The sequence below is a fragment of the Pelophylax lessonae genome (assembly GCF_965119305.1).
Source record: "Pelophylax lessonae genome assembly, chromosome: 1".
NCBI classification, from domain to species: Eukaryota; Metazoa; Chordata; class Amphibia; order Anura; family Ranidae; genus Pelophylax; species Pelophylax lessonae.
Genome location: NC_138768.1, coordinates 123189854 through 123213813, shown reverse-complemented (window position 1 = coordinate 123213813; position 23960 = coordinate 123189854). Strand labels below are relative to the sequence as shown.

General features: G+C 41.2%; 1 protein-coding gene across 1 annotated transcript in view; it reads left to right on the top strand.

Annotated features, from left to right (window-relative positions):
- Positions 1-23960, top strand: part of CMYA5 (cardiomyopathy associated 5) — a 125856-nt gene that overhangs the window by 87243 nt on the left and 14653 nt on the right. Inside the window, exon 10 of the mRNA XM_082268514.1 lies at positions 22944-23091. Within this exon, the coding sequence (XP_082124640.1) occupies positions 22944-23091 (148 nt within the window). The remainder of the gene's footprint in view (positions 1-22943; positions 23092-23960) is intronic.

Here is a 23960-nt window from a genome sequence, read left to right as displayed (position 1 = left end):
ATAACCTCCACCAGTGTGAATGTTCACAAATCAATTATTATAAGAATAAAGAAAAATCCCATGCATTAGGACATGTGATATATACCCCTTACCAATATGAAATAAGGGCTATCGCATATAACAATAAAGTGTATCCTTCACCAGCTGGAATCGCCTCTTACCATGCAGAAATAAGATAAAAGCCAAAGTGAATGGAAATAATCATGTAAGTATTGCGTGCTGAACCTCCACCAGCTGAATTCGCCTCTTACCATGTAAAATAAATGAACAAGCCAAAGTGTACCAAAACAATCCAGTGTACCACTTAAGAATCAGTGCCAACCTACACCAGTAGGGGTCGCCTCTTACCACATTTGGTTGATAAACAAGCCTGTAGATATATCAGACGTCCTGGATAGAGACACTTGACCTGCAGTATAATCTAGCCCGGATGACTCCAGAGAAAACCAGGGTATTCACCACCATAAAGAGAGAAAGACTCCCAAAGCATAAAACCACTTTAAAATTTATTTAAATAATGCGAATAACACTTACAATAAACCAGGAAATGGAGAGCCTAGATAATAGCCACCGGCCGGACGACTCCGCTCGTCCGCACACCTTAGTCGCAATCAGATGACATCAGTACGCCATGTCCTTACGATGTTTCGTCACAGATGACGTTTTCAAAGGTGCGGACGGCGTACTGACGCCATCTACTTAAGCGAGAAGGTTGGGCTGGGTACCCGGAAGTCGGTGAGGACCGCTCCGCCATCTTAGAAGAGGGAACCGGAGCTATGAATAATCGCACACCGAGATCAGGGCTTAATTTACCAGCATAGTATGTGCAGGACAGAAACTATAAGAAACTGCCACGCTGACCCCATATTAACTTTGCACATAAATATGAAAACAGAAAAAAATTTTTGTAAATACAATGACAATAATCATCGGCACATACATGGATCAGCAATAGCACCATCTAGTGGATAAAGGCAAAAAGGACTATCGTATAATCCAATGTACACAATACTAGCAAGACAGCATCAATACTAGCAAGATGGCATCAACTAAAGGCCATTATTACATGGGATGAATTAATTTGAAATATCAAACTTCCCGCCTTATATATGAACTTTTAAATGGCAATTAGATATTCCCAAATGACTAAAGTAGTTAGGGGATAGAGACCAGACGTAATATTGGTATGGAACCTGCTGGTTGGTATTCCCATTATGCCAATCTGCCATAGTTGATGTTGTCCTAATATAAAATCAATTAAAAATTCAATGTTAAAAAGAAGAGAAATAAATAAGAGAAAATAAGAATTGTATATTAACACTAGATTAAGCATTGTCTATAAAGGCATTTACTTCGACATCAACATTGAGTCCAAAGGGCACATGCGTTTTGGCTCGATGAATCCAGGTCATCTGTAATTTAGAGATGCCTCTAACAAGGGGATCACCCCTCCAATGAGGTACAAATTTGTCTATCCCTAAAAATAATGTATTTTTGGGATTTTTGTCATGAACCAAAGCGTAGTGTTTGGACACGGAGTGTTTAGGAAATCCCTTAAGGATATTAGACACATGCTCATTTAATCTCACTTGTAGAGGTCGTTTCGTTCTTCCTATATATTGAAGCCCACATGGGCACTGGAGCAAATAGACGATACCAGTGCTCATGCAAGAAATAAAAGGCCTTATGGTATGAACTCTACCTGTGCTATTAGATGTGAATTCTTTGACTGTTTTACATCTATTAGAGCTTAAAGAACAAACTCGGCATCTGTTGCACCTGTAAAAACCAGTCATCTGACTTAAAAATGTGGGTTTAGGTACTGGTGGTTCCAAAATGTTGGGTGCCACTCTATCTCTCAAGGTGGGAGCCCCCCTGAAAACCACTCGTGGTCTGTCTGGCAAAGTACTACCCAAAACTGGATCATTACCAAGGATATGCCAGTGGCGACTGACAATATTTTTAATACTCATATGTTGGCTTGAGAAAGGTGTAACAAAGGGCAAACTAAAGGAAGAATCCCTAGGGTAAACTCTAGTCACATTGTTCAATAGCTGATCCCTGTCTATTTGTCCAACTTCCATTAGGGTCTCACAGCGAAATCTCTCGTCATACCCCTTATCAAGAAACCTCTCTGTGAGGATGTGGGCTTGGGTTTGGAATTCCTGGAAATTGCTGCAGTTACGCCTAATGCGAAGGTATTGACCCTTAGGTATAGCCCTCAGCCAAGGGGCATAGTGGCAACTATCGACAGGAATATAAGAATTCCTGTCGGTTGCTTTGAAATATGTAGAAGTGGAAAACTGTCCATCCTTAATACTTATGGTGAGATCAAGAAAATTAATGGTGGTCTGACTGCATTCATAATTTAAGTGTATACCCCGATCGTTAGAGTTCAGCTGGTCTAAAAAAGATATTAAGTCATTATAATGACCATCCCAGAGGAGGAGCATGTCATCTATATACCTAGCCCAAAGCAGTATCTGCGGCTTGCGATGGGCATAGATGACATCCTCCTCCCACTGGGCCATGAATAAATTGGCAAGAGAAGGGGCATATTTCGCACCCATGGCCACACCAGTGACCTGGCGATAAAACTGCCCACTATACCAAAAATAATTATGGTGGGTAGCGAACTCTAATAGCTCCATAATGAAAGATATCTGTACTGCCGGCAGGTCTGAATCGCTATTGAGAAACATATTTACCGCATTCAATCCCACATTGTGGGGAATAACATCGGCCGTGACCATCCAGAGATGGTCAGTGGGGATCACACCAGTCAAAAGGCCAATGATGTGTCTCGTATCTTTGATATATGATGGTGTGGTCTGCACCAATGGCTGCAAATAAGAGTCAATGTACTTCCCCACCCGGGACGTCACAGAGTCGATGCCACTGACGATGGGACGACCCGGGGGGGGGGAAGTCAGACTCTTATGCAGTTTAGGTAGATAATAAATAACCGGAGTGCGAGGGCACTTGGGAATCAAAAATGCCTTTTCTTTTTTGTTTATTATATTCTGATTAAATCCTCTTTCAACTATACCCTCCAAAGTCTTTTTATAGGAATATTTAGGGTCCTTGGAAAGAGGGACATAGGTCTGATTATCCCCAAGAATGCGTTGCATTTCCTGGTTGTAGTCACTGCGGTCAAGTACAACAATGCCACCCCCCTTGTCTGCTGGCCTAATGACCAGATCTTTATTGTCACATAGGGAATCTAATCCCTTTTGTAGGTCAGCAGACAAGGAGGTTTTATGTGGTTTGATCTTATCCAGATCTCTGAGCAACACGTCCCTAAATACCTTCAATGATGGGGCTAGGGATCCTGGTGGATTGAATAAAGAAGCATTAGAAAGCCCAGAATGTTGAATTTCTGAGCTAACAATGTGATTTTCTTTAATGGGGTTACTTAATATATATCTCTTGATGTTTAGTTTTCTTACAAACTTATGGATATCCATATAGGTTTGGAACTTGTCCAAATGTTTAGGGGGAGCATACTTCAGACCTTTATCTAGTATAAGTCTCTCAGGTTCTGATAATGCTACCTTACTTAAATTGAACACACCTGCCCCAGCTAAGTTTTTACTTTTTTTAGATTTGATGCGCCTACCTCCTCTGTTTCCCCTTGAGGTTCGGCGGGACGTTTGGTTCCTTGTGTGGCCCTGGGAAAACCCCAACCCGGATAACTCTGATTGTTAGAATTCTGAGATATGGTATTTTCAAATACTATCTCCCTAGATCGTTGGGAAACACTTTGGTTAGGGGGAGGTTGAGTGTTATTAGGGCCCTCATTATCTTTTAAATGATAGAATCTGTTTTCCACTGGGACATTATATTGATAATTGTCTTGTCTGGTATCAAGTCTACCCTGCCAATGATGGTCTCTAACAGGGCCTCTAGTTGGTCCTGTAGGTGGATCATACCAGTGTGTACCTGGTCTAGAGGGACTATGGTCATACCTTCCATATACTGGGCGTTGGTGACCATAATCTGGACCTTGATCCCTGTAATGATAGGATGGCTCCGGGTAATTGTAAGGTCCCCTTCTCCACTGTGGGGTATTGGGATAACCTGATGTTTGAGTATACTCTTGTGGTAGAGAATTCCACAATCTTGTAGCCCTCACAGTAAAGAACCCTCCACGTTGCCTGAGGTTAAAACGCTTCTCCTCTAATCGCATTGTATGCCCTCGAGTCCTCGTGCAGTCCCTTCGACTGAACAGCTTTTTTTCTAAGCTGAGATCCCCATTGAGATATTTATAAATTGCTATCATGTCCCCCCTCAGGCGTCTCTTCTCCAGGGAGAATAAATCAAGCGATTGCAGACGCTCTTCATAATTAAGGTCCTCCAATCCCCTAATCAGTTTAGTTGCCCTTCTCTGGACTCTCCCCAGCTCCAACACATCCCTCCTGAGGACTGGCGACCAGAACTGGACAGAATACTCCAGATGCGGTCGGACCAGAGTTTTATAAAGTGGAAGGATTATAGTCTTATCTCTGGAATACATCCCTTTCTTTATGCATGCTAATATACTGCAGGCTTTGGCAGCTGCCGCTTGACATTGCATGCTATTGCCTAATCTATCATCAACCAAGACTCCCAGATCTTTCTCCATTTCTGATTCCCCCAAGGGTTCCCCTCCTAACGTGTATTGTGCTTTTATGTTTTTAGTCCTTTCCTCCTCATTTGTTCCTCATCTTGGTCTGATGATATTTAGTACAATCTCGGTATTTGCAGATGATACTAAACTAGGCATGCCAATATCTTCTATGCAGGATGTGGAAACCTTACAAGGAGACCTGAACAAAATAACGGGGTGGGCAACTACATGGCAGATGAGGTTTAATGTTGAAAAATGTAAAGTAATGGACTTGGGGGCCAAAAACCAGAAAGCAAGCTACTCACTAGGGGGGGAACCTCTGGGTGAGTCTAAGATGGAAAAAGACTTGGGGGTACTGGTAGACAACAGGCTTGGCAGTGGCATGCAATGCCAAGCCGCTGCAAGTAAAGCCAACAGAATACTGGGATGTATAAAAAAGGGGATTCAGTCCAGAAATAAAGAGATTATTCTCCCTCTCTACAAGACTCTGGTCCAGCCACATCTGGAGTATGCTGTCCAGTTCTGGGCACCGGTCCTCAGGAAGGATGTGCTGGAATTGGAAAGAGTCCAGAGAAGGGCAACAAAAATAATTAGGGGAATGGAGGACATCAGCTATGAGGAAAGGCTACAAGCACTGAACCTATTCTCTCTGGAGAAGAGAAGATTGAGGGGGGATATGATATCAATGTACAAATACTGTACTGGCGACCCTGGCATAAGGAACAAACTATTCAGAGAAAGGAGATACAATAAGACGCGTGGCCACTCACTAAAACTAGAGGAAAGGCGGTTTAACCTTAAAATGCGTAAGGGGTTCTTCACTGTAAGAGCGGTAAGGATGTGGAATTCTCTTCCACAAGCAGTCGTATCAGCAGGGAGCATTGATAGTTTCAAAAAACTGTTAGATGGTCACCTTAGAGACCACAACATACAGGGGTATACAATGCACGGTTAAAAGCAAACACACACACACATCATAGGTTGAACTGGATGGACTGTTGTCTTTTTTCAACCTCACTAACTATGTAACTATGTAACTATCTATATAGTTGTATATAAAATGCACTTTTTATCTTTCAAAAAGTGTTTCTCAGTGTTAAACCTTTCATCCAAATTCTAAATTGCTGCATTTGTAAATGTCAAAAGCCAGTATAAAGAAATAGTAGTGGTAAAAAAGAAGCAGGTGTGGGTTTCCCTAATGATTTTTTTTGTGAGATTCTCCTTTAAGGGGCGTGGCGGGGGGGGGGGTTGCCCTATGCCTACATACTTTTGCTAGAAGGATTCCCTCGTTCACATTTCAAAAAGTTGGGAGGTGCATATTTCTCTCAAAGGGATAATTCACCTTTACTAAAAAAAAAAAACTGCCTGTGCAGGTAAGGGGCACCTGTAGATAAAGGAAAATTAGGCAGTTTTGACAAATGTTGGATAATGCCCTTGATAAAGGGGTAGGCCACTATATACCTCCTGAAGCCTTGCAGAAGAATACACTCCCCAACGCAGCATATTGCTGCGACTGGTGTTTGCGAACCACAAACCACTGTGTGTACACAGGCACTAGTCCTGAAGATACACTGAATTTTAATGGTGTATGGCCCCTCTTGTGTGAATGAACCCTATGAATACAACAAGAAGTCACATGTGGGGAGAACCAGCTAATGAATCCGATTGTAAAAGAGTTTCTGGTTGAGAGTCTACGATGAAAATCATCAACGGTATTGTGAGCTATACCAGGAGATCATTGTGCTAGGACAGGGGCACACAACACCAGTAATCATTGGTGAAATCACAGGATGAAATGTCCTCACTAGACCCATGATCTCTGCATTATCTCACGGTATAAGCTCTCTGTCCTATCAGAGGGATCAATTACAGTGCCTTGCGAAAGTATTCGGCCCCCTTGAACTTGCGACCTTTTGCCACATTTCAGGTTTCGAACATAAAGATATAAAACTGTAATTTTTTGTGAAGAATCAACAAGTGGGACACAATCATGAAGTGGAACAAAATTTATTGGATATTTCAAACTTTTTTAACAAACAAAAAACTGAAAAATTGAGCGTCCAAAATTATTCAGCCCCCTTAAGTTAATACTTTGTAGCGCCACTTTTTGCTGCGATTACAGCTGTAAGTCGCTTGGGGTATGTCTCTATCAGTTTTGCACATCGAGAGACATTTTTGCCCATACCTCCTTGCAAAACAGCTCAAGCTCAGTGAGGTTGGATGGAAAGCGTTTGTGAACAGCAGTTTTCAGTTCTTTCCAAAGATTCTCGATTGGATTCAGGTCTGGACTTTGACTTGGCCATTCTAACACCTGGATATGTTTATTTGTGAACCATTCCATTGTAGATTTTGCTTTATGTTTTGGATCATTGTCTTGTTGGAAGACAAATCTCCGTCCCAGTCTCAGGTCTTTTGCAGACTCCATCAGGTTTTCTTCCAGAATGGTCCTGTATTTGGCTCCATCCATCTTCCTATCAATTTTAACCATCTTCCCTGTCCCTGCTGAAGAAAAGCAGGCCCAAACCATGATGCTGCCACCACCATGTTTGACAGTGGGGATGGGTGCAGGGTGATGAGCTGTGTTGCTTTTACGCCAAACATAACGTTTTGCATTGTTGCCAAAAAGTTCGATTTTGGTTTCATCTGACCAGAGCACCTTCTTCCACATGTTTGGTGTGTCTCCCAGGTGGCTTGTGGCAAACTTTAAACAACACTTTTTATGGATATCTTTAAGAAATGGCTTACTTCTTGCCACTCTTCCATAAAGGCCAGATTTGTGCAGTATACGACTGATTGTTGTCCTATGGACAGAGTCTCCTACCTCAGCTGTAGATCTCTGCAGTTCATCCAGAGTGATCATAGGCCTCTTGGCTGCATCTCTGATCAGTCTTCTCCTTGTATGAGCTGAAAGTTTAGAGGGACGGCCAGGTCTTCGTAGATTTGCAGTGGTCTGATACGCCTTCCATTTCAATATTATCGCTTGCACAGTGCTCCTTGGGATGTTTAAAGCTTGGGAAATCTTTTTGTATCCAAATCTGGCTTTAAACTTCTCCACAACAGTAAATCGGACCTGCCTGGTGTGTTCCTTGTTCTTCATGATGCTCTCTGCGCTTTAAACAGACCTCTGAGACTATCACAGTGCAGGTGCATTTATACAGAGACTTGATTACACACAGGTGGATTCTATTTATCATCATTAGTCATTTAGGTCAACATCGGATCATTCAGAGATCCTCACTGAACTTCTGGAGAGAGTTTGCAGCACTCAAAGGGGCTGAATACTTTTGCACGCCCAATTTTTCAGTTTTTCATTTGTTAACAAAGTTTGAAATATCCAATAAATTTCGTTCCACTTCATGATTGTGTCCCACTTGTTGTTGATTCTTCACAAAAAATTACAGTTTTATATCTTTATGTTTGTAGCCTGAAATGTGGCAAAAGGTCGCAAGTTCAAGGGGGCCGAATACTTTCGCAAGGCACTGTATATTCCATGCATCTATTTTAGCATGAGAATGCTAGTTTAAACACGTGGTATCTAATTAATTAATCCAATGTTTGTTTTTGCAGTCAGATTAACACGAGGCAGAAGGCTGAGTGTTAAGTTATAGTGAGGCTTATGGTTAGGAGGTTAGAGTTAGTTTAAAAGTCACATTTACGGAAAGGATTAGGGTAAATTGCTAGGATTAGGTGGACTGTTAAGGGTGTTAGGGTTCACATTTGATCACATTTGCTGTGCTGTTATGCCGAACATGTTTGATTTTTAGGTTTGTGGGGTTTGATTCTTTTTAAGGTGTGTTTTATTATATTAAAAGAGAGAGCAAAATACTCAAAATGGACAGTAAAATGCAAAAAATTGGGGCAAAACATTATTTAAAAATGCTTTTAATATACATTTTTTTTTTTTTTATCGTATCGGCAGGTGAATACAGCTTTAGTGACAGGGCATAGGTTAATTGTTATTTTAAGGGTTCAGCTACCCCCTCCAATCATCATGTAATCTTTTTACTGACCCTCAACTCTGTTCACATGACACATCTGGTCCAAATCTTTTTCCTCTGGATTGCAAAGTGGGAGGGCCTTTTTTTGGGTGCTTACATTGTTTCCAGGCTGATATAACCACTATACTGTTCATTGGTTGTCCATCGGCAGGGTACTCATAGGCTCATGATGAGGGGACTGGTCAGCAGCGGGCATGTACTGCAGGGCTGGATCACTGGTCTCCAGTCCTGAAAATCAATAAATAAATAGAAAACCTCCATATACTCAATCCTATACCCACAGCTGATCCAGAGGAAGGATAAAAACCTATATGACGCATGATTCAATTTGTTCCAGCGAGGGAAAAATAATTCCTTCCTGATCCCCCGTAAGGCAATTGGGTATTTCTTGGATCAACAATCCCTGGTTTTATCAATTAGAAATGGTATATCCAGTTATATTTTATGCATTTACGAATGCACCCAGACCTTTTTTAAAACGATCCACTGAACTGACCAGAATCAGTTCTTGAGGAAGTCTAATCCACATTTTCACTGCTCTTACTTTAAAGAAGTCTTTCCTTATGTCAAGGTGATTTCTCTTTACTTCCAGGTGTAAAGAGTGCCCCTTTGTCCTTTGCGATGATCGTAAAGTCTAGTTTGCTAAAGAAAGTTGAAAAATGACAGAATTTGGGCCCATTCACACCAGCCACATGCTAAAATTATTTATTCTATTGTGCGGCAATGATTCTTTGTGTGCTGGTACTGGTGGGCGGTGCCTTGAAACAACTTACTATTCCAAGCACTGTTTACCTTTAATTTTATTTTTTTTTAACTTTATTGAAATGTCAAAGTGACACTTTCATTCATTCCTAACACAGGCAAAGATTTCAGGTGAGCTCTGGTGCATTGCAGAAAAATGCAGCATGTGCCAACAGGGCACACCAAAATCAATTGTTTTCTACATTCCTTTGTGGTGAGTTGAATGTGGTTAAGTGCAGAGAAAAGCCAGTCACAGCATCATAGTGTGAATGGGCCTTTATTGGCATGATGAGTGAAAATACACAATTCCAAAAAGTTGGGATGCTGGGAAAAATATACATTAATGCAGAATGCAATGATTTTCAGATCTCATAAACCCATATTTTACTCACAATAGAAAAAGAAAACATGTCTAATGTTTAAAACTGAGAAGATGTACAATTTTAAGAAAAAGAAATAAGGTCACTTTGAAATTAAAGGCAGTAACAAGTCTCAAAAAAGTTGAGACAGGGCAACAAAAAGCTGGCAATGTAAGTGGTACCAACAAGGAAGAGTTGGAAGAACATTTTGCAATGAATTAGGTTCATTGGCAACAGCTCAATAACATGATTGAGTATAAAGAGATTATCCTAGAGAGTCAGAGTGTCTTAGAAGTAAAGATGGGCAGTGGTTCACCAATCTGTGAAAAGCTGTGTCTAAAAATTGTCGAACAATTTCAGAATAATGCTCCTCAACATAAAATTGCAAAGACTTTAAATAAATCATCAACAGTACAGAAAATCATCAAAAGATTAAGGGAATCTGGAGAAATCTCTGTGCACAAGGTACAAGCCAGAAATGGAATATTGGATGCCCGTGATCTTCTGGCCCTCAAATAGCACTGCATTAAACACAGGCATAATTCTGTGATGGACATCACTGCATTATCTCAGCATTACTTTAAAAAATAATTGTCTGTAAACACAGTTTGCCATCCAAAAATGCAAGGTAAAGCTCTATCATGCAAAGAAGAAGCCATATCTGAACATGAATCGGAAACACTGCTGTCTTATGTGGGCCAAAGCTCATTTAAAATGGTCTGTTGCAACGTGGAAAACTGTTCTGTGGTCAGAAAAATCAAAGCTTGACATTCCTTGTGGCAACCATGGACTCTGCGTTCTCTGGACTAAAGTGGAGACTTCTGATGTGTTATCAACGCTCAGTTCAAAAGCCTGCATCTCTGATGGTATGGGGGTCCATTAGTGTGTATGGAATGGGCAGCTTGCACATCTGGAAAGGCACCATTAATGCTGAAAGATATATCTAGGTTTTAGAGCAAAATATGCTCCCATTCAGATGATGTCTTTTGCAGGGAAGGGCTTGCATATTTCAGCAGGACAATGCGCATTCTGAATCTATGACAACAGTATGTAGAAATTAAAGAGCAACATTAGAAGCATCAGGGTGCTTAACTGGCTTGCTTGCTGTCCAGACCTTTCCCAAATTAAAAATATTTGATGTATCCTGAAACCCAAAAAAGGCAAAGAAGACAGAACTGTTGAGCAGTTAGAATCCTGTATTAGGAAAGAATGGGACAACATGCCTCTTCCAAAACTCCAGCAAATGGTCTCCTCAGTTCCCAGATGTTTACAGAGTGTTGTTAAAAGAAGATGGATGCTACACTGTGGGAAACATGGCCCTGCCCCAACTTTTTTGAGACATGTTGCTGGAATCAATTTTAAAATTACAGTCATGGCAATTTTACATTGAGGAACATTATTCTGAAATTGTTCAACAATTTTTAGACGCAGCTTTTTACAGATTGGGGAGCCTCTGCCCATCTATACTTCTGATACAATCTGACTGTCTAAGATACTCTCTTTATACCCAATCATGTTATTGACCTGTTGCCAATTAACCTAATTAGTTGCAAAATGTCCTTCTGAATCTTCCTTGTTAGTACCACTTACTTTGCCAGCTTTTTGTTGTCCTATCCCAACTTTTTTGAGACATGTTGCTACCATCAATTTCAAAATTACCTTATTTGTTCTGAAAATCGTACATTTTCTCAGTTTAAACATTTTATATATTTTTTTCATTTTCTATTGTGAATAAAATATGGGTTTATGAGATATGAAAATCATTACATTTTGTTTTTATATAGATTTTTGAAATTGGGGTTTTAGAAAAAAGCCTAAAAAATGAAAGCAGCCACTACATCTAAGGACTCATAAGCTGCCATATATTACATGTTATGATTTGGGGTTTAGAGACTGCAGACATGAAAAATTCTTGAGGCCCTGTTGCATTTATTTATTTTATTTCATTATCCTTATATCACCTATGCAGTATGGACTTTATGGTGCAAAGGTTGGATGTAGGAGCAGTCAGGTCATAGCAAACACTAAAGACATGTACCAAATGTTTCAAGGCCTTTTACTTGTTGATATAAAATATGTTCTTCACATATGAAGGATTAAGCTATGTAGTTTTGTTTATTTTCTCCAGAGACTTACAAGTGTGTAGTATCAGATTAATATCAATATGCTGTGAGTAATAGAAGCAGAGCAGGGTCAAATAAGACAGTGTGGGAGGCTAGCTGTAGTGTTAATCCCAGCGATGTGCTGAATGACAGGACATAGCGGACACAGTGTGTATCAATGTAAGGTGTCTACTATTCATCTTTGCTACACATAATTGTGCCATGTGCAGATGGTTCCTGTCCCTCCACACCAACAATACTGAAAAATGACACCAGGCCCTTAATTCACTAAGCTATAACATACGTTATTATCTATATTTTTAGTTATTTTCAAGCTGGTGATTGCTATTTTCAGCTCCCCTTGGTGTCATTAACATTAACATTCTCTGTTTTGAATGAGACCAATGTCACTGGGACAGAAAGTAATGGGAGATCAAACATTTTGAGTTGTCACCAGAACCAGTAAAATGGGAAACCTTCCATTCAGAACACTTGTTGATGTGACAACTGGATTTCCCTCAGTTTGGAGAGATTTACTTTCACTTCCTGTTGTGTCTGTAAGACAGGAAGCGAAGGAGAATAACCTGTGATGTCGCACAGACTGCATAAAAATGGTTTAACTCTTCCCTACACTATCCAAAAGTAGAGTTGAGCTCTGGCAGGTTCAGATCCAAATCCAAACCCACCTGAGTGAGCCCACCAGGAAGCTGCCACCTGTACTGGGTAATTCATAGATGGCCAAGGCATTTCCTGCCCGGCAGCCCCATGTATACATTACATGGTATACGTACAGCTGCAGGGTGGGCAATGCCTCAGCCACAGATGATTGGCCCAATACTGGTGAGAATTTCCTATGATCCAAACAAGCCTAAGTTCATCACTATCCAGAACATAAAAAGTTAAAACTGTATATACATCATAAGGCCTCATGAACAGTGGTGTCTGGGGCATACATATGGATCTACTCCCCTGGACACAAGCAGTTTGCAGTCTGGGTTGTATGCCCATATAGAGCCCTGCGCGGGACTGTTTTATTAAACCCACACCCGCCCGCACCCGCTGAATTTGTGTCCACTCCTGCCCACACCCGCAATGTTTGTGTCCACTCCTGCCCACACCCGCAATGTTTGTGTCCACTCCTGCCCACACCCGCAATGTTTGTGTCTACTCCTGTGGTTTTGCCCTATACTCGCCGTATAAGACTACCCCCTCTTCTGAGGCAACACCATTTCATAACAACAGTGGAGCCATCACGCCCCTATTAAATATTTTAGCCCGCTGGATGTGCCCTAATATGTACTGTAGCTTCTGCTACATACAGAACTTCTCTATTATTAATAGTTTAGCCCGCTGGATGTGTATACAGTAAGCTTTGGCTACTTACAGAACGTCCTTATGCTGTAATACTCTATGTACCACGCTGAGCCAATCACGGCAAGCTGTGTATTCTATTTTTGCATACAAAGCCTGCTCGGATTGGCAAAGGTTGTATAAGTCCTCCTCTCTGACTCAGCCAATCCGAGCAGGCTTTGTACAGTATGCATTAATAGAATACAACGTTTGCTGTGATTGGCTCAGCACGGTACATAGAGTATTACAGCACAGGGATGTTCTGTAAGTTGCCAAAGGTGCTGTATACACATCCAATGGGCTAACATTTTTAATAGGGATGTTCTGTAACTAGCTGAAGCTACAGTACCTGGCGTATAAGTCGACCCGCGATTTTTGGGGTATCTTTTTTATTATAAAAAAAAGGTTGTCTTATATGCTGGAAAATACGTTACACCAAATTGCACCGTTCCCCGCGGGTCTCCGCAAAATTTTTTGACCGCCCACTCCCGCCCGCAGCAGAGGTAAAACCGCCCGCTCCCGCAAGATTTGCATTGGGTCCAGCAGGAGCCCAAACCCAATGCAGCCCTCTATGCCCATACACATGCACATACTTATAAAGTACCAGCACATACCCCTGCACAGCCATTGATTTCTAAGGGTTTCTGTACTTGGCACCTGTGGCTCCAGGGCAGGGAAATATGTCGAAACTTTATACTGTCCCAGGCACCTGTGTGCATGAGGCCTTAGATCTATTTTTTTCTAAATGCAAACAGGGTAAGTACCTGAATTTGCCTTAGCATTTACTTATTGCAATTACCCATACATCAGAGTTCAGACTGGCAAGGACAAGCAGCACTTGTTCCTTGCCAGATCCAAGGAGCCAGTCCGGTATGTTACAGTGCTCAAGAGCTTAGAAGAAACATGCTGATAGGACTGACAGCAGTTAAGCCTATAAAAAATGTGCTTGCCATTTCTACAGGTCACAGAGTAGGTATTGCTTGTCATTCCTACATATCACTGGGGTTTTTCGCTAGAGTGGCTGAGAGTTCAGCATAGTCTTTTAGTGGTACAATATGATGCAGAGTGTTAAAGTCATGCCGTAGAATATTTTCCTTAAGAGCTCATGCACAAGGCTGCAAGGGGGCCCGAGAGCATTCATGCGCACCCCAAACCCATGAAAAACCTTTCCAGAATCCACAGATGCTGCTTAAAATGGGCCATTGACAGGAATTTGAAGACGCAGTTATTTATAGGAGTAAAGCACATGCATTTTAGTATGCCCGAACACAAACTGACTGCACTTGGGGCATACTGAATGTTTTTTATGCAAGTGATAACGCAAATCACCATACAGCTGCATCTTGTATTTGCAATGGGTGGCTGTATGCAGCAGCTATGGATCGTAGGGAAGTTTTTATGGAGGTTCCAGAGGCTCCTGCATTCTGTATAGCCCCCTTGCAGCATGAAGCCTGAGCCCTAAAGACAAAATGGGGGATTTACTAAAAGTGGTGCACACAGAATCAGGTGCAGCTGTGCATAGTAACCAATCAGCTTCTAATGTCAGCTTGTTCAATTAAGCTTTGACTATAAAACCTGGAAGCTGAATCAGAACTCTGCACCAAATTCTGTGTGCAGTCATTTTAAAAAAACCTCCCTCATTTTGTATTATACATTTATATTTAGTATTAAATGTAGCTAGACTTAATTTTTTTATTCAGTCAACATGCCTTAATAATGAGCTTTAGGGTAAACCTGCGGTCGCTGGAAGGCAAGCATTTATTCAGGTGGGTGACATTCAGGAGAGTGAGGGAATTAAATAAAGGACAATTGTACAAAGGTATGGTTGTCTATACGTGATACCCTCTTCAGTTGGACATATTCACCATCTTTCTCTTCCCTTGCATTAGGCTTGGCCAACAGGAGCGAAGAAAGGAAGTTCTATTAAAGTTTAAATTTGCAGTTTCAAGCTTACATAGTGCTAAGTGCTCTTTTTACCGCCCCAACGCACTGGGCCAATCACCAAGCACCAGCATGGGCATGTTGGAAGAGCAAGAGTAGCTTTATTCACATGCTCACTATACCTTGGGTTTTCCTCTTCCCTCCCATGGGCTAAATAGAGCATTGGGGGAGTAAAATAAAGGTGAACATGTGCAGCTGGACAGGCAGCGGTTAAGTGAACTTGTTGCTTTTCTCTGCAGGGCAAAACATAGGTTCACTTTATTTCTAAATCTGATACTATGATGTAATTTTTATGTTTAGACTCTACCTCCCCATGAGGACCAATAAATCAGCAGTTCCTTCAGTTTCATGATATGCGTGAATGTGAATAGGCTGCTAGATATGCAGCTTAGGCCTCTCAATTTACCATTCATCAAAGATTGATTTCAAAGATGGATTCTTCCATGTCCTTTACATGTCCTCTGCTGGGGTACTATTCCTGAACCCTACACTTCTTACACAGTCCAATTATTAAACACTTGAAAATCACCTTTTAAACTGTGCAGTCAGACATTCTGTTTGTTCCTGGTGCCAGTATCACATGTACTATGGCTGCTAACAAACTGATTTTAGAGAATTATCAACAAGGCAGCCTAGATAGTTTTGGCAGCAAGTATGGACAGAAGGTTGTCTTGGAATGTCCGACTACTGACAGAGAGCTGACATGGGCTAATATGGATCGAGAGACTGGCATGATGCAATGGTCTTTAATGATGAAGATTGCTAAAACACAGTAAGGAAGGAAAATGGTCCAAAATATAAGGGAAACATCTGAATATTGACTTTGTTTTACCCGCATAGGATGACCCTGTAGAGGAGCAAGCTTGTGCTCTTTTTATCCTGGTCCCCATTAATCAAAGTCATTCTTAAGGGAACATATACCATTGTTATACAGGATTTATATGGCACCAACAGCTTATGCAGCGCTTTACAAAATAAAGGAAGACTGAACAGTTACAAGATGTGACGAGACCAACCTCGCCACATTGCATTGGAGGAGCCTGGTTGCCCGCCTGCTGCCTTTGGATTATGGACCGGCAGCTAAAGGGTTAATTTTATGGTGCAGAAGGATTTATTTCTCCCTTTCTGCACAGCCGTTCGGTAGATTCTATCTACCGAACAAACAGCCCCTGGTTCTAATTCGTATGGATTTGGTGAATGCAGGGTGACCAGGAGGGTGTTGAACACTGAAAATATGGTTTGGACTACTACAAATGGGACAGTCATATTCAGGAAAAATGTCTCCCTTGTAATGTGAAGATTTTTGTTCCCATTTGCCATGAGGTCTCTGAACAGGAAGTCAACTCCTAATATGGTCATTACAGGAAGTTCTGAGTAGACGGGCTGTCTAAAGTGGCTCCCCATTCACCTATTGTCAGGCGTGCTAATGACCTCACCTGTTGTCTGCTAAGGGATGTATTGACACTCAGAGTAATGTGTATTGAGGGCTCGTTAGGGAACCATTGTTCTGTGTCTGACTATTGTGTACATTGATTGCCCCCTGGGGCTTCTGTCTCCTTGCATTGGTCAAAGCTATCTGACCAATCCCTGTTGACTCATTTTCAATTCCTCATTTGCATGGCTAAAAGAGGACCTGAATGGGAACTGCAGGTACTGTGCAATTGACCAATGGGAAAGCGGTTGTTGGGGGAAGGATGTTCCAATTTCTGTATAAAAGTGTGCTGTGTTCTTCCAATAAATGTTGTTGTTGTTGTTCCTGTTTTACCCTCAACTCGGAGCTTTGTCTCGTTCTTGGGGGGATTCACTGTATGCTGTTGGAGACTGATTGCTAGGAGTGTAAGCTGATGTATGCTTTTCCTGTTCGTCTGCTGGCAGCTATTCGTGAGGTTCCAGGTTGGAGTGCTATTTTGTATCCAGTTCGGGAGTTTGGTGTTCTGCAGTAGCTGTGCCTGTCTCTCAGAAAGGGGCATATCGCCTAAACGGATTTTAACCCCTTGTCTGCTGAAACGGTCCGTTACACAATACAATTCAATAAAAGAGGGCTAGGACAGGCCTAGGAGCTTACAATGTAATATATATTTTCAACATGTATCATGCTCCAAATTAAAATTATGAATGATTAATATGTATTCATTTTAGTCTCCTAAATATGAAAGGTTGTATATGATTATTTTAATGTTTATGTTTTCTAGCTAAAAGTTATGCTAGCTTCACACTAAGGTGCGGTGCATTAAAGCACACACATGTTTGTTCACTGCCTTTTTGCCGTTGTTCCTTGATGTCCGGCAAACATGGCTGGACCAGTGATACACTATATTACTAAAAGTATTGGGATGCCTGCCTTTACACACACATGAACTTTAATACCATCCTGGTCTTAGTCCGTAGGGTTTATTATTGAGTTGGCCCACCCTAAAACAGCTGAAACTGTTCTGGGAGGGCTGTCCACAAGGTTTAGGAATGTTTGACCATTCCTCCAGAAGTGCATTTGTGAGATCATGCACTGATGTAGATGAGAAGGCCTGGCTCGCAGTCTCCATTCTAAATCATCCCAAAGCTGTTATACCGGGTTGAAATCAGGACTCTGTGCAGGCCAGTCAAGTTTCTTTACCCCAAACTCACTCATTCATGTCTTTATGGACCTTGTTTGTGCACTGGTGTGCAGTCATGTTGGAACAGGAGGGGGCCATCCCCAAACTATTCCCTCAAAGTTGAGAGCAGAAAATTGTCCAAAATTTCTTGGTATGCCTTAAAAGTTCCCTTCACTGGAACTAAGGGGCCAAGCCCAACCCCTGAAAAACAACCCCACAACACAATCCCCCCCTCCACCAAATGATTTGGACCAGTACACAATGCAAGGTCCATAAAGACAAGGATTAGTAAGTTTAGGGTGGAGGAACTTGACTGGCCTGCACAGAGTCCTCCTGACCTCAACCTGATAGAACACCTTTGGGATGAATTAGTGCGTGACCTCACAAATGCACTTCTGGAAGAATGGTCAAACATTCCCATAGACACACTCCTAAACCTTGTGGACAGCCTTTACAGAAGACTTGAAGCTGTTATAGCTGCAAAGATTGGGCCAACTCAATATTGAGCCCTACGGACTGAGACTTGGATGCCATTAAAGTTGATGTGCGTGTAAAGGTAGGCACACCAAAACTTTTGGTAATATAGTGTAGCTTTATGGGCAGCAGGATATAAATTGACTTGTGTCTGTTTACATCAGGCACCTTCTGATCCATCACATCTAGATCCAGAAAAATGAAAAAGGACACAGTCCTTTTCTGTTGTTGTTTCTGAACCTGGACAGATTTGAAGGTAGGCAGGAGGAAGGCCATTTACAGCAGCCTGACAATAGAGCTATATGGAGCTTCCAATCAGGTTGGCCTAAAAAAACTGACAGGCAGACCTGATTGGGCAGCCCATGGGAAAGAGCCTTTTGGGCTCCTTTTGCATGTTTTTTCTATCAGAAAATGTTTTATTAAATCTTTGTTCTTACAGTACCCAAAAGCAAAACAAACAAGGAGGGAAAGAGAAAGTGAGGTGTAAGACATAAAGGTCTGTCACCCAGTCACGCAGTACACAGTAAAGCAGTACATTAAATTAAGATTAGCATCAAAGTAGCATAGACATAATATGACATTCATAACAAGTATTGTACTACTAGGGAATCAAACACATTTAACTTACATAGCCGTTTACGAAACGGGGACGCATGACAATTATCAAGGGCGAAGAAGGGTAAAAAGAGATTGCTGTTTATGCATCCAACTATTCCAAATAGAGTGGAAGAATCTGAGTTACCCTTTGGATTTGCAGATATAATGTTTTAGGCTTGTTTGGTTAGGGGTCAGAAGAAGTCATTTCTTATATCAATTTTCTTTCTGGCCACAAAAAGCAGTTTTCAGATTGTTTTAAGGTCAGTAGTCTGGAGAGGTATTTCCTCCAATTCACCGTAAAGGCAAGGCAAATGGTGTGGGAAACAAATTCGATATCTCCTGCACAACCTCTCCTCAACATTGTTGGGGCAGCAACATACTATATCAATAAATTCACCAGTGTCAAGGTGACAGTAAGCAAGACACTAGCCATTTCCTCCAAAACAGAGGATCTTTGCTCAGATATTGAACCTATCTCCGAAGACCATAAATGGGTTATTTATTGATCTTCATACGAAAAGTAGCCTCCAAGTAGGAATACGTATACTCCAGATATCAGTGACTTAGTAGATATTTCTAAGCAGACTTATTCCTCTAATCAGAATGGCATCATTTGTAACAAGGTAAAGGAGAGCAAAAGGTGCTGCTTGGGCAAATCCAGTTCTGCTTTAAGAGTAGAGAAAGGCTTTTAAGCAGAGTTGTCATATAACTGAGATAGTTTAGTGAGTCCTAATGTATAATTTCACCATTTACATATTTACCAAATAAAAAAAGTTATTTAACCCCATTACGCTTCCTCCTGGTGCCCTTTCAATGTGCTTTAATGGCCAGGATGGGACGCAGCTTCTCTATCATGGGACCACTGTAGTTGGCTCTCACAGTGGTCACATAATTGGGAGCCCATTCTGCTGGTTCCCAATCAGAAGCCATGACTGAGAGCTGTCAGTGACAACTTGGTTAGTGTGCCGGGAGCATGCAGTGAACGCATATGTGCAGCGCCTTGGCGTTAAGGCCCACTTTTCTTGCCTCCATATATATCCGTTATGTGGTCAGCAAGAGTTAGAGAATTGAACAGCTAAAGCTTAAATTTAACACACAGTTAAAGGAGTCAGAAGAGTGACTTCTTCTTTAACCTTCTGCTCTATAGGGATTCATATATGCTGTACTTTCTATTAGGAACATCCACAATCCACTTTGACACCAGTGTCATGTGTGTACCCAATATTACATTTTTGTATATAATGAATCATTTACAGAAATAGCAAAAGATAGTTTTCAAGGTTTTTTTTTTTTTTTTTTTTTTAACTTTAAGTGACCTAAAACACTATGGTTTCCCCTAAAAAAAAAAAAAAAAAAAAAAAAAAAAACCTCTGTACAACTTCTTCACAACCAAATCTACATTTTTAAAATTTTTTGTGCAAATGGTTGCAACCCTTTTTAAGATCCCTTTCTCACCATTGCAATTATTTACCGCATGCATGTTAACATGTGGTATGCTGTGTGCAAACATGCTTTGTGCTAAGGTGGCCCATTTATTTGCCATAGACTGCCAATGTTGCATAATGCACCTAAAAACTAGGCAAGTACTATTTTCTCTAATGGCACTTTTCCACTGCAAGTACCGGCTCGGCTCTACTCGGCCCTGCTTGGCCCGGTTTGCTTTTCCACTGCTAGTACCGCATGGTACGGTGTTGGAACGGTTCGTTACGGTACGGTATGGTTTGCTTTTCCACTAAAGTAGTACTAAAGTTAAGTGGGTGGGATAACAACGGGGTGGGTGGGATTCTCTGACCAATCAGTGGCTAGTAGTGACTGCATGCAAAGGATTGTGGGATATGGTACCGGGTATGGTACCTCTTGGACCACAATCGAGGTGGTACTGTTTTTGAGAGCCGTACCGTTCCGTTCCATGCAGTGGAAAAGCGCCACCGTACCGTACCGAACCGTTCCTACACCATACCATGCGGTACCAGCAGTGGAAAAGCACAAAAACGAGCCAAACCGTTCGGTTCCATGCAGTGGAAAAGCGCCATTATACACCACAACACACACACCTGTGTGCACTCTGGTGTTCTTCAAAGCACAAACTTTTGGGTGTGTTTGGTGTGCCATTCAAAATGACAACGCATTTGAGCACTGAGCAGGCAGGCTCTATTATTTTTTTCGTCCATTATTCCAAGAAATACATAACGTCTGACAAGAACTTTTGGCAGGACAATGAAAAAACAAAAGTCTCCCTGATTGTTGGCAAACATCCGATACTTTTGTTTATCAGATACTGTAATGGGGAGTATGAAAGCTTAGCACCTCTGTTTGGCCAGCAGACACAAATTCCTCCGAGCATTTACAGCAAGATGAATTTCAGACTTCAAGCTGCAATGGTATCTGTCCCGGGGTCTTTCCTCATTTCCAAAAGCTTTTGTGAGAGTTATTTTATTCCTTGGCTTGATTCCTGGCCTTTGGTGACAGTATCTATACCATAACACATGATGTTACTTTAACACTCTTGTTTCTGTAACTGTTTTGTTGACTGTTGATGTAGTAAAGACAAACGCTGGGCAACAGACTTAAGTGCTAATGCTGCTCAGGAAACATTGTCATCGTGCTAAAATCATAGAGTCAAAGAAACAAAAAATTGCTGCAGTCCAGCTATGATTCTCTTCAGATTTATTGGTTAAAATTCAGCAGTATCTGATAGTTACAAGACGCTGACACGTTTTAGCTTTGCAGCCTTGTGGGGAGGCCAAGAACCCAGTCATTGAGCCGATACTCCATGGACTGTAATGGTGGAAAGATAGAGCTCTCTTTCTCTTTGTTCTAAAATCATGGAGTCCTCTGAGGATAGTGTTACAATTATTAGAATCCCCATGGACACAGGCTTTAAAGGGTAACTCCACTTTCATGGGGAAAAAAATAGCAAATAAAGAAAAAATAATATAGCGTATAAAATTTGCGACACGTCATATTGTAAAAATGTGCAAAATGAAAGTGGGTGTTGGCGCTGCTCTGTATTATCTCCAGGCTTTTGCTGCTATAACTAGTTTTGTACAATAATAACTACCAGTCTTGGCAGTCTAATTGCTGTAAATTAATATGTGTGTCGCAATATATTGAAAGTTAGAACATGTTCTATATGTGCAAATAATCCATGTGCAAAAACTGCTCTTATTGTGCAAAAGCATGTAAGCAATGAACATTGCTCAACCCGATAGAACACCCTTGGGATGAATTAGAGTGAAGACTGCGAGCCAGGCCTTCTCCTTCAACATCAGTGCCTGACCTTACAAACTCGCTTCTGGAAGAATGGTCTGACATTCCTATAGACACACTCCTAAACCTTGTGGACAGCCTTCCCAGAAGAGTTGAAGCTGTTAAAGCTGCAAAGGGTGTGACAACTCAATATCGCCTACAGACTAAAGCCTCGTACACACGCAACAAATTTCTGCCGACCGGTCGTCCGTCTTTTGTCCAGAGTCGTGTCTGTTGGTTGGAATGTGCTCTAGACTGCACACGAATTTTCCCGCACGACAGAATTCTACTTCAGAAGTGATGTCATGTGTTGGATTGCTTTGTATGTGTTCTTTCATCTCTGAGCATGCCTATTCTTGCTCATCAGATTTTTCTCCATCGAAATCTGTACTAATGAGACGAAAATCGGACATGTTTTGATGGTCGACAAAAATTTTATAGCCTGCACACCAGGATTTTTTCGGCCGAAAAGTCGGAGTCGGTTGTCGGAAGCATCATGCTAACAAGCCGAAAATCGGCAGATCGGTCGTCGAATGAAAATTCCCGGCCGAATTTCCACTCGTATGTACGGGGCTTAAGATTGGGATACCTTTAAAGTTCATGTGCATGTAAAGGCAAGTGTGCCAATACTCTTGACAATATAGAGTAAATGAAACCAGCCTATTGCAGATTCTGTTCCACCTACTGCCATATTGTGTGAGCTTTTAACAAAAGGAAACAAAAAGAGCAGGAAAGCCATGCATTTCTTTTAGAAAGTAGGTCACTTAAAAAAAACAAAAAAAAACACACACAGTGATGCACATTTTTGGAATATCATGTAGTTATTTCTGTGAATCGTTAGTTTTGGTTTAGTTGTAAACTATTGTAAATATGGAGTTTTTGTGCAGGTATCATAGACCAAGTTGCTGAACAGCTCTTCTTTCTGTTGGTAGCTCCTTCCACCCCGGTGATTAAAGCAGAGGAGTGCACAGTGTGCTGGAACACTGCTGTAATCAGATGGAACACTGCTCATCCAGAATCCACTGACACCTTCACATTGGAGTGGTGCAAGCAGTACTCCTCAGAGGGAGAGGGGCTCAGGTAAAACTTGCTGATTGTCTTGTAGCCTGGTCATTGGCTTCAAATATCTAACAATTCAACCATTCACAAACCACCTATCTAAGTCTTCGCGAGGAGCGATAGCAGCCAAACAGTTTCAGCATTGGCCTAACTTGGAGAAAATAGAAGTCAGCAAAAATTATCCAAAAAAGCAGACTGTTTCTTCCCCTGATGGACACGTTTGTGGATATCTAAAATTTATATAGCCTGATACAAAATGTAAGCTTTGATGATCAACTTTACCTATGTGTCCTCAAATTCACTCCCTTCGATAGCAGTCAGTTATCCTTTAAGTTGTGGAAGTAAAATATTTAAGTTGGCCACAGATATATCTGTACAGTCTGTGAAACATGGAAGGAATTTTACAAAAAATGAATTGAAATGGTAAAATATATATATATATATTTATAAGAAGAGATAGTAAGGTGTATGCCAGTTTTACAAACTGTTACATCTAATTTTACACAATCTCATCCATATGTTATGAATCTTTAGAAAACCAACACACATTTGGATTTTTGAACAGTCCTTCCTCAACCTGTTAGAGTCTACAAATGGTTTGGAGCATTGCTTCACTGTATAAGGTCACTAAACAAGATCAGAGGAAGATGCTGTACGATGAAACAGCGGGGTTGATTTACTAAAGGCAAATAGACTGTGCAGTTGCGCTCTGCAAGAGCAGTTGCTGCAGAACTTAGTAAATGAGGTAAAGCTTCACTATTTTTAATTTTCCTTGCACATGATTGGGTATTCTTTGCAAAGTGAAGCTTTACCTCATTTACTAGGCTCTGGAGCTACTGCACTTGCAGGGTGCACAGTCTATTTGGCTCTAATAAATCAACCTCATTACG